Genomic DNA, 13,186 nt, shown 5'->3' with positions numbered 1-13,186 from the left:
AGGATTGTCTCATACCGTAAAAATCAAGCCAATAAAAGTTATTCATCCCTAAAGTGAGTGATGACGTCATCAATTTTTTTTTGCCTAGCAGCTAAGTCTTTAAATATGGTCATATCATATACCGTTGGATCGGAAATGTTATGTAGATTCCAAAAAAGGATTATCTCATACCTTGAAAATTTAGAGAAAAAGAAATATTAATGCTCAATGTGAGCACAGTATTTCTGTTAGTAATCGGGCTTAAGACTTGTAACTCCCACTTTAAGCTTCTTGAAGAATATGAAACATTGTTACATACAGTAATTCTTGTACAAAATGCCTAAATGTCTAAATAACGGACGATCGTGGTCGATCGTGATCCCGGGGGGGGGGGGGGTACTTAGGCAAAAATAGGTGCTGGGTATGTGCGGACGGTAAGGGTCGGGTTTTTCACCTTTCAAAGTCTCTCTAAGGGTTACAAAAATCAGGAAATTTCAAAGTAGTCTCTCTAAGGGTGGGAAAAATCACGATTTTTAGAAAAAAAATTTGATTTTGAGAGAAAAAATTACAAAAAAGTCTCACTAAGGGTAGGAAATTTTTGAAAATCAGAGAAAATTTTTCGAAAAAGTCTCTCTAAGGGTCACTTTTTCACTAAAATTTGGTCTCTCTAAGGGTCGGTTTTCGGAGGTCCCGTCCGCACATACCCCTCATTCACCAACCCTAGTACCCCCCCCGGATCGTGATTCATCTTTTGATCTATATAACGTTAAAAAAATATATTAAAAATTTCGAGAGCGACTGTATTCACTTCATTGTAATTAAAAATTTCGTTTTTAAAATCTAGAGTAGATATATAAACAAAGTAAAAAGTAAGATAAACACCTTTAATACATAGTCATAATGGCTTTTATATACACATTTTAAGAACAAATTTATTTTCATTGGTAGACCAGCGACTGAGTCGATTTAAGACCACTGAAAGATCGAAGGGGTGACTAAAACGACAAATATACTTTCCCTATGAGAACCAACAAACGATAAAACGAACAACCTAGAAGGGTATATCTTTTTTCCTAAAATGATGTAAACAAACTTCAAATACCTAAACAGAAACACATCTTATAATTGCAGTCAATCTCGCTCGCATTCACCTTTACACCTGCAAAGTTCAGTACACAAGAATCCAGAGGATACACATTTACAACGTCCCTTACATTCTTTCTCTAGATCACACGAACATTTAATCAATTGTCTGAAAGCAGATCTGTCCAATTCGGGATGTAACTTCCATTTCGCACGTTCCATCCCCAATCTTCGGGAGATGGAAGCATCTGATAAGGATTTATTGATTCATACCATGCATAGCCAGCCATAAAGCACGCACGCATAACTTGTTTTAACAAAGATGCACTTGTCGGCAGGATAGAATCGATCGAGCGTCCTTTGCAGAAAAGATCTTTACGGCGTTCATTTGTTGTGAGACAGTTTGATGTTTTGTTGTAAATTGGTAATGTGAAGCGCTCGATAATAGGCAGTGACTCCTCTACGTCGGATAGTGATGGTCGGTTACTCAGCTTTTCGAAAACAGAAGTAATTTCTTCGAACGACTCCCAAACTTTCCATGCTGAATCCTTTGAAACACGTGAGAAAAAAGATACTTGATCGCAGCCTGTAAAGGCATGGAAAAATGGAAGTGCTAAGGCTTTCGACTGACCAATTTTAGAGAATATTTTGTGAGCTGGAATAAATTGCCGATGCTTCCCCGTTCCAAAATCGACCCATAACTCTTCCAACTGTTCTTTCAAGCGGGCGAACACGGAGACTGCAAGAACGAGAACATCTGTATCCACGAACAACATCTGTATCCACGAACAACAATCTTCTTTCGGCCTTGTAATGACATGTCACTTTCATCAGATGATTTAATGACATTGCTGTTACTTGGTGACAATACTTTGTTTTAGCGACATCATGACCTGATAACATTGCTTCATTTCCTGATGATGTCACTCCACTACTTGAAAGAGCTTCTGTCCAGCCACTATTCTCTAGAAAATCACCTATACATCCCATCATGACCATCTCGATGTGTAACGCCACAAGCATCAATACCAGTTTCTTTTCACCATATAGCGAAGGATGCTGCCACTTGATTTTCTTTACGATCGCGTACAAAGGCTGGTCAAGACCAATCACTGCTGCTTGTCTAGGGTTTAAGAAATTGATTGACTTCATTAAAATGTTCAGCAAATGCTTGATTGTAGCTGGTGACTTGGAGTGGTCTCGTAGAATCGGAAGCATAGCGGACGTATCTTTGCATGTAGGTGGCTCTTGATTTACTGAATGATAAACAGCCCATGATGATTTGCTAGGATTGTCAAGCCATTTTTGATCTTCGCTATAATGACTCCTGCTATTATAAGCTGTCAAGCCTTCAAATTGAGCAAGAAGCCTTTCCTTGAAGCGAGTGCTGTGCTCCCTTGTTTCAACAGTTACACCAAGCTTGGCAAGATGTATAGTATAAAGCTTTACCAGATCAGACAACTTGAATGTGGGTATTTCATCATCGGTCGATGTCAGATGAGTTTCTTCTATGAAAGTTACAACTTCAGCGAATGCGATTCCACATAGCTTGTGATGAAGTTCTGAATAACAATCACCAAGTTGTTTATTTGTTCTCTTTCTATACAGATCAGTTTCGATGGTACATGGCATCCTGAGCAATCATATCACCATTTTGAAGCTTTGCGTAGAGAATGGAATCTTCGAGTAGCTTTGTACTGGTTCGAACACGATGGTCAAGTCTATATGATTAAGCCAGATGCAACGCCCCTTTTTCTGTGTTTGACGGTTCGTTGCAAAAGAAACACGTGGCAATTTGAGATGGTTGTTGAGATTGAGACTTTTGCCGTGTTACTAAAGATAAAGAACATTATAAAAACTTGACAAATTCGTGCAGAAAAAATAAAATTAACCCTAATAAACTCGAAAAGCTAAAAAACAACGGTCAAAATAGGTTAGAAAATTTAAAATTCGTTACTTCATTTAGTTAATTAGTACCTCTGTCTGTCTTGTCAGATTTCTGAATCGCCTTATTTTAAGCTTATCGTTGGAGAAAAATTAAAATGAAAATTAGCTTCATTTCTGATTAGTGAATCACCCAATGCAACTCCCTCTTTCAATTTGTCTATGTCTAGAGGCACTGGTAACATGTCTATTGAATCAAACTTTGCTATTCTTTTCGCTAGTTCTTTGTATGCTTGTTCTTTATCAGCTGTCAAAGCTTTTGATGATGACTGAAGTCTTTCATCTGTGTCAGTTTGACAAATAAAGCAACTGCTCCAGTCCTCGTTACCATCACTTTCATCGCGTTCGGAACTCTTTGGGCTTGATCCACCAATTCAGCAATTATAACACTTCTTCTCTTTGACATTGTTATTGTTTATTTCTGTATCTACATTTTTCTTTATCTAGCTCCTAAAAGAAAGAAAAATAGAATGTAAAAATATACTTATGTTCTGCTCTTGCTCCAAAGATAAGTTCAAATGGTAATCGCGATCCAATAACATAGCTAAAGACTTAGTCAGAGCCAGAAGAGCAACCTAAAATCATTTGTGAAATAACCTATAAAGAAAGATTATGAAGAACAATAAAGATATTACAATCATCCCTCGACATTTGCACCCCTCCCCCCCCATTAACACCAAAAATTCACTTCTTTGTCGGAAATACCGTGCTCGCATTGAGCATTGATATTTCTTTTTCTCTAAATTTTCAAGGTATGAGATAATCCTTTTTTGGAATCTACATAAAATTTCCGATCCAACGGTATATGATATGACCATATTTACAGACTTGGCTGTTAGGCAGAAAAATTTGATGACGTCATCACTCACTTTGGGAATGAATAACTTTTATTGGCTTGATTTTTACGGTATGAGATAATCCGTTTTTGGAATCTACATACAATTTCCGATCCAACAATATATGATATGACCATATTTTTAGAGATGACCTCTAGGCCAAAAATTTTTAGCTGATGTCAGCAGAAAATCGGCTGAAAAAGGGGAAAAAAGGCAAAAATTTTTTGGGCTCCCGGACTGAAATCGTTTATTTAGGTCTAAAGTAGGTCTGTGCAAAATTTCATGCTTTTTGCAAAAAGTGCACAATCCCTTCAAAATCTTGCACCATTGGCTTACACTATTAACGAAGCAAGACTTTCAATTTAACGTAGACTCCTTCAAAACGCTTTGTCGGGGCGAATCGATGAATCTCCGAATCACATCAGGAGACCTTTTATCAAGGCTGTGTCAATATATTTTTCTTAATCCTTTGAGCTGTAACAAAGACACCCCCTGCCACGTTTGTTCAAGGAGTGGCTTTTTGCCCAACTGGCACGTAACGCTGTTTCAACATCTATCTAACGTTAAATGGATATTGTGAACATTAGATGAACGTTAAAGTAACGTTGTGTGCCAACTGGTTGCTATCGTTAAATTGCACGCTTTTTTATAAGTATGATGTATATTCAATTCATCATGGATATTCTTAACTTTTTGGTCGAAATATTCTTAAAGTATTCTTAGATTAAGATGAAAACCTAACCTAAATTTAGCATCCAATATACCTCAAGGTAGAATTTGGAAACTTCTTAGAACTTCTTAGCATTGCTTGAGAGTAAATGGCAATATACAGGTAAAAGGCTCTAAAAATGACATTCTTAGCTTCAGTTGCCTAATTCCATGATGGCAATATTCTTATGATATTCTTGATTTTTTGCCCATTTTCATCATGGACATTCTTATAAAGTGTATTCTTATAAAAAATCGTGTAGGTGTCGTAGAACAGGTTTTCGAAACAAGTTGTTCACTATTGTTTATTTACTTTAATTGGATTATTATGTTATGTGAGAACCCTTTAATTATCATTTGTGGTTACGAAAGGTTGTTCATGTGGTTCAGGTTTTGATATTCCATGTAAGGAGTGACTCTCATTGATAATAGTTAGCTGTGTTTATCGAAAATAAACAATTTGTTGACCTCACTATATTGTAATCACCATATTAGGCGAAATCTGGACACTTTGTTTACTTTAGTGGTTAACAAGCCCCTTTTTAACGTTAATAGTCATTTCCTTCTTTCCTTGCTTTAAGCCTCTTTTAAATGTTTTTCTTAAGTTTTTAAAAGGACAATAAAAACGTTTTAATGTCTACTCAGAATGACTCTTATTGAATTCAGGTCTCAGTTCTTAGTTCAATAATTATCTCTGGCTATGCCTCTGCATAAATTCTTGTCATTTATGGTTGATGATCAAAATTCCCTAATACTCCATCATGGTCTTTATTTTTTTAAAGAGGATAGGGTTTTCGGTAAAAATTGTTTTATTTCGATATCATGTAAATACAATGTATAAATTATTACATAGAAGAAAGATTTACAAAAGGTTCCATAAAAAGCCTTATACCTCATTCACCTAATGAAAATAATTCATATATCCTTGTATAACAAAATATAGATGTTATGCTGCAATGGTCGAAATCCATTATTCGAAATATAGCTATACTCAGCTCTCTCTCATTTTAAAAGCTACAGATTGCTACCCAGCTGGCACAAAACCTGAGAACGTTGAATTAACGTTATGTGCTAGCTAGGAAATCTTGTTAAAGGCGAATGGAAGATACAAGGCTTTGAAAGTAGTCAAAAATTAGGAAAAAAAGCTAACGCATCTAATCTTCACTTTCTTCAACAGTGCTACTCGAATTGACGGTCACTTTAACTGAGTAAGATGATTCTTCGGTGACTGTCTCGACGGCTCCACTATCGGGGTCGATATTTGTGACTTTACTGTAAGCCGATCGTGATCGGCTAACATCGATTGGTTCAAATGTTTTTGAGATTTTTCGGTTCATTTTGTATTCGTCGTAGTCGGGACCAGCGGCTTCTGTTCGTTTGTTTATCAATTGTCGGATTCGTTTTCGGACTTCGACCATTTCGGTTGTTAAACCGATGATACTTCGTTTGTTGCCTTCGACTTTCGTCTTTAATGATTTCTGAAAAATATGATGAAATAGCTTTGCATATTTGGATATTGTTAACAATCTTTTTTTACAAACTTTTTCAGGTCATTTTCTTGTAAATGTGTGGGCCCTTTTTCCTTTAAAAATGGAAAAGTCTGCATAAGCCGCTGGAAAAAGAGTTTCTAGACCTCTTGAACAATTAATGATTCCCTTGCAGATGATGCTTTGTCATCACCCCTAGAAAAATCAAAAAGACAGTTTTCGCCATCCCCCCTTTTGTATAGCTATGGAACAACCCAATGTGTCCGAAAAAAAAGTGAAACAGAATTGATTGATGTTGAAGGTTTATAAAGAAGTTTTCAGCTTACTATGATAATTCATGACACAGTCAACAAATTATCTCCAGTATGTATGTAAGTTAGGTTCCTCTTTAGTCCGTTGTCATTGTATTCGAACACTGTCGATAGAGCAAGTTTCTTGTTTAGAGTACTCTTAGGTTCCAAATAAACGGGGGGTTGGAAAAAACGGGGGGGGGGGGGTGGAAAATTTTTGAAATTTTAATAAACGGGACTATCTAAAGGGGACCTAATTGCCAACAAATGTTCTCCAGTATGTATGTAAGTTAAGTTCCTCTTTAGTCCGTTGTCATTGTATTCGTACACTACCCTTTAGAGAAGGCAATTACTGGAATTACCCCTATTTATCGGTATTTGGATGAACGTTTTCATCTGGACAAGACAAGGCACACTCCTTCCCAAGTGGAGAAGTCCCTAAACTCAGTAAAAGATCACTGCACACAGAGGAAACTTCATTATATATGAAAACCGCTGTTGCTTTCATTTTTTGAAAACCACAATATTAAAATGTACTAATTCAATTAAATAGTCGGTCGAGGATTTTATAACGTGACATAATTTTTGAGGTCCTTGAACGTCAAAACTGAACATGAATGATAATTTGAAGTTTTATGGTAATTCAGTCGCAATTCTAACTTTGCAGCTTTTAGATCTCCAAGCCAAACTTATGTTCTGGGAAATCTATGTTGTCATCTAAGGGTTTCGAAGGACGCTTACGTCGAAATTCTAGTATTTTTCATGCACAAGTACAAAAAGTCTCTATTTCGGACTTCGCTCAGAGTCATAGAGTTTCTTCAGAACTTATCTCAACCAGTAAGTTTTTACAAATATATGAATAATTTGACTTTGGTAGGATTTTCCTAAATTTTCCCCAAAATGTTTTTCTCATTTTGACACCCTTATAGTGCACCATCTCTCATATGGGCATTTACAATACACCTTTTCGACCGTAGCCGCCTATTACTGCGCGGGCATTTTTATGTCCAGTCTTTTTTTTCGCACCTAAAAACAATAGAAAAAGTGTAAAAAAAAGATTGGATCGAGTTTAGGGTGGTAAATTAAATAATAAAGTGGCACGCGCCTACGGTCTAAAATGTGTATACACCTTGCAGAAACCTGAAATTCGCATTAAATGGTTCTTGTTAAGGAAAAAAAAGTTTGCAGTCCTTCCAAGTGAAAAGTTATTCCCACAAAACTAAATATCGAAACTTACGTAAGATTCGACGAGATCTTCAGAATCAGTTTTCAATCCACGAACAGTTTGATCAGCTTTGGCAGTGCTTGCATCTCCTTCATCACTTCCACCCATGGCTGCCAAAATTTCTTTTTTATTTACTCTAGAAATTAATTTTCAAACAGTGTAATTCACCGCCACAACCCCGAAAAATGTGACGGAGGGGTAAAAATTTCTGAATCTGCCCTTTTTCCCGTTAGGAAAAAAGCTGCATCTTTCCATCTTTTCTAATGAAAAAAAAACTAAAAAGTTTTTCATTTAAAAGTAAAAAAACTCAAAAAAATAACATCTCTCTTCATTTTTTCCTTTCCTAAAGCCCTTTACTTTAAAATTTATTTCAGCAAGTTTTCTGAAGCCTTTTAAAACGAAGAGTAAATTTGCGAAATTTTATCGAAAGGGCAACCTAACCACTTAAAAGGGTTGTTAGGCTTCAAGTTGACAAGTTTCCCTTATAACTTGACCTCGACATAACCATAACCATTTAGACAACTTGCTACAAATATTTCTTTAAATTCTACCCTTGTTAGATCTTTACAACCGTACGCAAAACTTCTCAAAATGTCTGAAGTCTAAACTAAATCTTTAAAGTGTTCAACCATTGTTAAAGACGTTCTAGAAAGGACTGGGGACAAGATACTTCCCTGGGCCTTTCCTTTTGACACATCCCATTTCGATTTCCCTATTTGACCAAATTGTTTAAATAATAAATATGTCATTTTTTGTGTCCTATCATAAAGTTATCATCTTTCATCTATCTTGTTACAAAAGACGTTTCTTAAACTCGCTATCAAATATTTATTTTGCTTATGGTCGCGTTAAATAGCGTCTTAACTCTTTATTTAAGGTTATAAACTTAAATTCAAGCGTCTTCCGTTTAAACCATTTCACTTGCACTTTGAATTAAGCCTTTGCTATAGTAGCTTGCTGTCTGGAGGAAGTGTTGCAACCCCAATAAACAAAACGACGTTTTTTGGACCCTCACTAAGGGGTCGTTAACCTGAGATTAGATTGTGATTGTTTTCTGCCCATCACGCTGATGCTCTAAAGGATGGGTGAAAATATAACAATCTGACGAATATACAATCTCGAAATAATAAGGACCGCGCTCATGTGTCACCCTAAGTTTTTTGAGACCCTCAAATGCACCGTTAGGATCTACTTTTGATAGAGTGCACTACAAGGGTCTGATATACTGTAAGGGTGTGTTTAGGGACTACTGAATTGCAAGTCTGACAATAAAAAACTGATGTATCTTTAAAGTTTCGACTCGCATTCATTTTGATTTGTTCTGCAAATTGTGTCGACAGCTCAGGCTCATTTACAGATGGCTTCATCAAAATTAGATATGCAATCAAACTACACTATAAGGGTGAGAAAAGTTTTGTAAAATGCACTGTAAAGGTGGCTTTTCACTGTTTAAGAGCTGCACTGTAAGTGTCTGATTTTGAAAGCCATTTTTTTTGGCGGCACATATCGTCGTTTAGAAATTGAGTGCCCCTCCCCCCATCTAGCCCTCGGGTCCATCTGAAAAAAATTAGATCGCCCCTAACATGGTTAGTCCCCCTAGCCACAAGTTAAAATCAGGTACCAGTTGCTGTGTGACCTTTTAACTTTTACGGCGTTCCAGCGTTTATTCCAAGCAATACGATATCCTTGTCTTGAGCTCCATCTCATAAGTTTTTTACACAGATTTTTAAAGCCCGGAGGGCTAGATGTCGTGCTTTAAGCCATCGCAGGCAAAAAGGTGAATATCGCAAGAAATATAGTTACTATTGTTTTCGAAAATCTGCGAAGCTTCTGATTGGTTAAGCGCTGAAATCCTAATTGTAATGTCACGTGACCTAGGTAGGATTTCCTACCTAACCACGGCACACATCTAGGCTTTATAAATCTGTGGTAGATTATGCCTTCAACTTTCAAGAATTTTGCTTACAAGAAAAGAACACAAAAAGATAGATATTTTTAATTTCAAAACTCGTCTCCTGTTGGCATATTTACTTGCCAAATATTGAATAAAAAAAATGAAGAGCCTGGGAGCATTGTGGCAAAATTGGCTACGGGGACGCGTTCCACTAGGGTTAGGGTACCTTTTTATAGACTCTGAAGATATCTGACAGGGTCCCTGATCTACTAATTTTCAAGATGTTTATTTCACAAGTTTGAATTTTGGTTATTTTAAACCATTTTCAGGATGGAAAATAGATTTTCAATTTTTTTAAGTCATTTTTGCCACTTTTCAGGGTGAAAATGGGCTTTTGGAATTACAAAATATCGAATTAGAAATAATTTTCTGGACCATGTTATGCATGTTATGTTATGCTATAATAATAAACCTCTTCGCTCCCTCTGATCCTCCTTATTGCTCAAAATCGCTCTTCTCAGTGGTGGCTTGATCTCCGCACGGATCTGATTACTTCACACAAAGGCCATGGCTCCATAAGAGAATCTGCCCAGGTTGGCGGACCGCCATTTTTTCATCCAGATCTGAGATGAATATTAAATGAGCTTTCGAGCGCGGTGATTGGCTAAAGTAAAACAATTGCACTAAAACAAACGTTGATCAGAAACATAACCATAGAAATGAGAACTCAGTCACTCGTGCTTTTGATTTAAATATATTTAATTAAGTTTGAAAATAAATTTCTTATATGCAATAATTTCAAAATTATCAAAATTCACTTTTCAATATCGCCAAAGAACCAGCACGAAATATTAAAAATATTTTCATCGCAAGGTAGAGTTTCTTTAATGATTGAATTATCCGATAAGTGTAAAACCAATCTGTTATTCCGAGGTTCAACGTCAATACAAGTTTTTTGTTTCTTTAAATAAAACCGTTGCACTGCTCCTTGAGATACGTTATATTTTTCGTTCGGGAAGTAAATCAGAGTCAGCAAGCGGCCGTTCCTGTTCGGATTATCGCTGTGCGGCAGGTAACCTTGTGCACCTTTACGAAAACATGAAAGTTCTAGTTTCGTTTTCTTACTGATTTTAATTCCCTTTTGTTGACGTTTGTAACTTATTACTAAATTCTTCACATACTCCGTAAATATGTTGTCTAATTTTTTAAAACATTCAAAATCTGTACTATCCCTCATCCAATATGTATAGTCTGTTCGATACCGTGTATCTGGTTTTGTAAAAAGATATGGTCTGCGAGCGTGAATGTATTTTATTGTTCGAATAATCAGAATTGCGAGTTGATCGTCCAAAAAATTGTCTATTATAGCGATACCATTATTCTCAAGAGAATCGACTAAAAGGGTTGGTCTAGTTTCCACGCCGAGAAAATTTGTTGGAAAATACCATGGTTTCGATTGTTGTTTATTACCCCTACTCCTTTGCTTTACCTTCAGCAAAGGTTCGTCGATGCAATGTCTTTTTCGTCCTCCCATAGTTTCAATTTTAATGAAAAGTTCAAAGATCCATTTTTTTGATATTTCTAGTGTGTGTATTCTATGTTTCTACTTTGTTATTTGTAAATTTCTTCTTTCTGTTTTTGATTTATATAGTAATTGCAAAAATTCACCTTTCGAAGACGTGCGCTGCGGCCATGCGTAATTTTCGTTCATGAGAAAGGATGCGTGATCAGAAGGTTCATGCGGATATTCACGAATTCTTTTCATTTATTGTTTTGCTAAAGTTACATAAATCTATTGAAGCCAAAATTGTTGTTTTTTTCAAATAAACTGATCAAATTTCCATTAGGACGAGGTAACAGGAATAACACCACCCGAAACCATGAATTTGTATAGTAAAGATTGAAGATCCCCTTATAAACTCAGGGCTTTAATGACCGCCAGTCCATAAGTATAATCCTTCTTTTTTTCCCCGAGCTCAATCATTGAAGGTTTCTTCAAAAATGTTCAAATGATAAAGTAGTTGCTTTTCTATATTGGCGACTGGGGATTTACTTTCGCTTATACTTGCTGCTGCCATAGCAACTTGAAAACAAGGAAGATAGATTTAACACCAGAAACGTTTCGTCTGTGCATCATGCACTCGATCACACATCTCATCTGGAAAATCTCTATGAGAGGTAGATATTTTTCCATGGTAATGGCTTTTTATATAATTTCAGTAAGAAATCAATTACTTTCAAATTCCATTCATGATTTCTTTGATTAATAAGTATTCATAGAAATTCTTAACTCCTTTGGAGAATTCACCTCTCATGTAATCGTTCTATCGCTAGCTCCTATAGGCTAATTCAATGGTTGTCTCTTCTCACTTGTTCCCGATTTTAGCCTAAAAATAAGTCACCTGTATTTGAAGTTGGGTCTTGAACTTCATTCAATACAGAAACTGGCCTTAATGCGTCTTAAACGTTGTTCACGTTTCTATGGGGAAAATATCCCCCGAATCTATATGAGAAATTATAACAGTGAGTGGTCAAAAGCGAGTGCACAAATGACATTTCTCTTTAAGAGTTGATGAAAAATAATTTCATGCTTATAGGCACATTTTTGTGAAATGACAAGGAAGTCCTCATGTTGATGTTTTAATCTCACAAATTGAATACAATGACCGACAAGAAAGAATTCTCTCGGTACTTTATACACGGGGGGGTTGGAATAAGCGCGGAGTGAGTAGAAAAATTCACTAATAATAAATGGGGGGTTGGAATAAGAATGTCCTGGGTGGAAAATTTTCAAAAAATTAATTAGCAGGGGGCGCTTATAAGGTACCCGAGAGTAGGGTCCTCAAAGTTCTCTTTGTAAAAGTCCTAGTTTTCTACTTCTACAATTTTAATCGCGATTTTCCTACCAGGAGATGTATAACATAAACGTAAGCGCTATTAACTAGATTTTTCTACAGACACTTTGTACACAGCGAATCCGAGGAATATACTAGCATCTGAGCATGCCCGGGGGTGGAGTAAGAGGCTAAAGTTAGCATGAAAATATGCGAATTAATTGCAAAAATCGAGAAACGGAGATGAAAATCACAACATCATCATAACCTCAAGCTCTGCTCAACCTATGGTCTTCAAAATCTTAAATTTTTGGCATTTAGAAACTTTTAATTTTGTTATTTCTTTCACCACAAAAGGGTAAATAATCTAACTTTTCAACACTTTGTATGACTCACCCCTTTCAGAGATTCTAATTGCATGTTTTAGGGCACATTTTTTCATTAGAGGAAGGAATTCTTCTCATATCAATTGGGCTCTGCCGTATACCCCCTGTTGAGGAGGTCCATTTCCGTTCCAAGGGGGGTAAGGTTTGATATGTGCCGGAATTCCACAGGGAGATACAAAAATCTGTCAAAAATAACTGGAATTCCATGGGGGAAGCCTTTTAAATCCTACTAAAATTCAGAATTCCAGAGGGGTTTAAACCTGAAACTGCCTGGAATTCCAGGGGCTTACAGCATTTCCAGCCACAAAATGATTGACCTCCTCAACAGGGGGTATACGGTTTTTTTCTGGAAAAGCCCATTGCTGTTAATTTTCTGCTTGTCAGATAGAGATATTTTACGACGGATAGATTAACTATTAATTTATTTGTTGATCATCGGATGATAAAATTTACTATCAAATTATATAGATTGCAACTTAACCCGCTATCTTAACCCTAACCCAGCACGTAATCATACTAG

General features: G+C 36.3%; 1 protein-coding gene across 1 annotated transcript; it reads right to left on the bottom strand.

Annotated features, from left to right (window-relative positions):
• Nucleotides 1-5,497: 5,497 nt before the first annotated feature.
• LOC136816816 (uncharacterized) lies at nt 5,498-7,684 on the bottom strand. Its single transcript, XM_067073140.1, has 2 exons — nt 7,565-7,684; nt 5,498-6,028 (listed from the first exon to the last, which is right to left on the bottom strand). The coding sequence occupies exons 1-2, from the start codon at nt 7,658-7,660 to the stop codon at nt 5,705-5,707; spliced, it is 420 nt and encodes a 139-aa protein (XP_066929241.1). The 5' UTR covers nt 7,661-7,684; the 3' UTR covers nt 5,498-5,704.
• Between the last annotated feature and the right edge of the window lie 5,502 nt (nt 7,685-13,186).

Source organism: Clytia hemisphaerica, unplaced genomic scaffold (genome assembly GCF_902728285.1).
Source record: "Clytia hemisphaerica strain Z4C2 unplaced genomic scaffold, Clytia hemisphaerica genome assembly, whole genome shotgun sequence".
Classification (NCBI taxonomy): Eukaryota; Metazoa; Cnidaria; class Hydrozoa; order Leptothecata; family Clytiidae; genus Clytia; species Clytia hemisphaerica.
This window is presented reverse-complemented; position numbering and strand designations above follow the sequence as displayed.

Bases quoted from the DNA above. Each gene is read 5' to 3' on its own strand.
- LOC136816816 (XM_067073140.1), bottom strand. From the start codon at position 7,660: ATGGGTGGAAGTGATGAAGGAGATGCAAGCACTGCCAAAGCTGATCAA. The intron at 6,029-7,564 runs GTAAGTTTCGAT...CATATTTTTCAG, and splicing joins AAGATCTCGTCGAATCTTAC to AAATCATTAAAGACGAAAGT.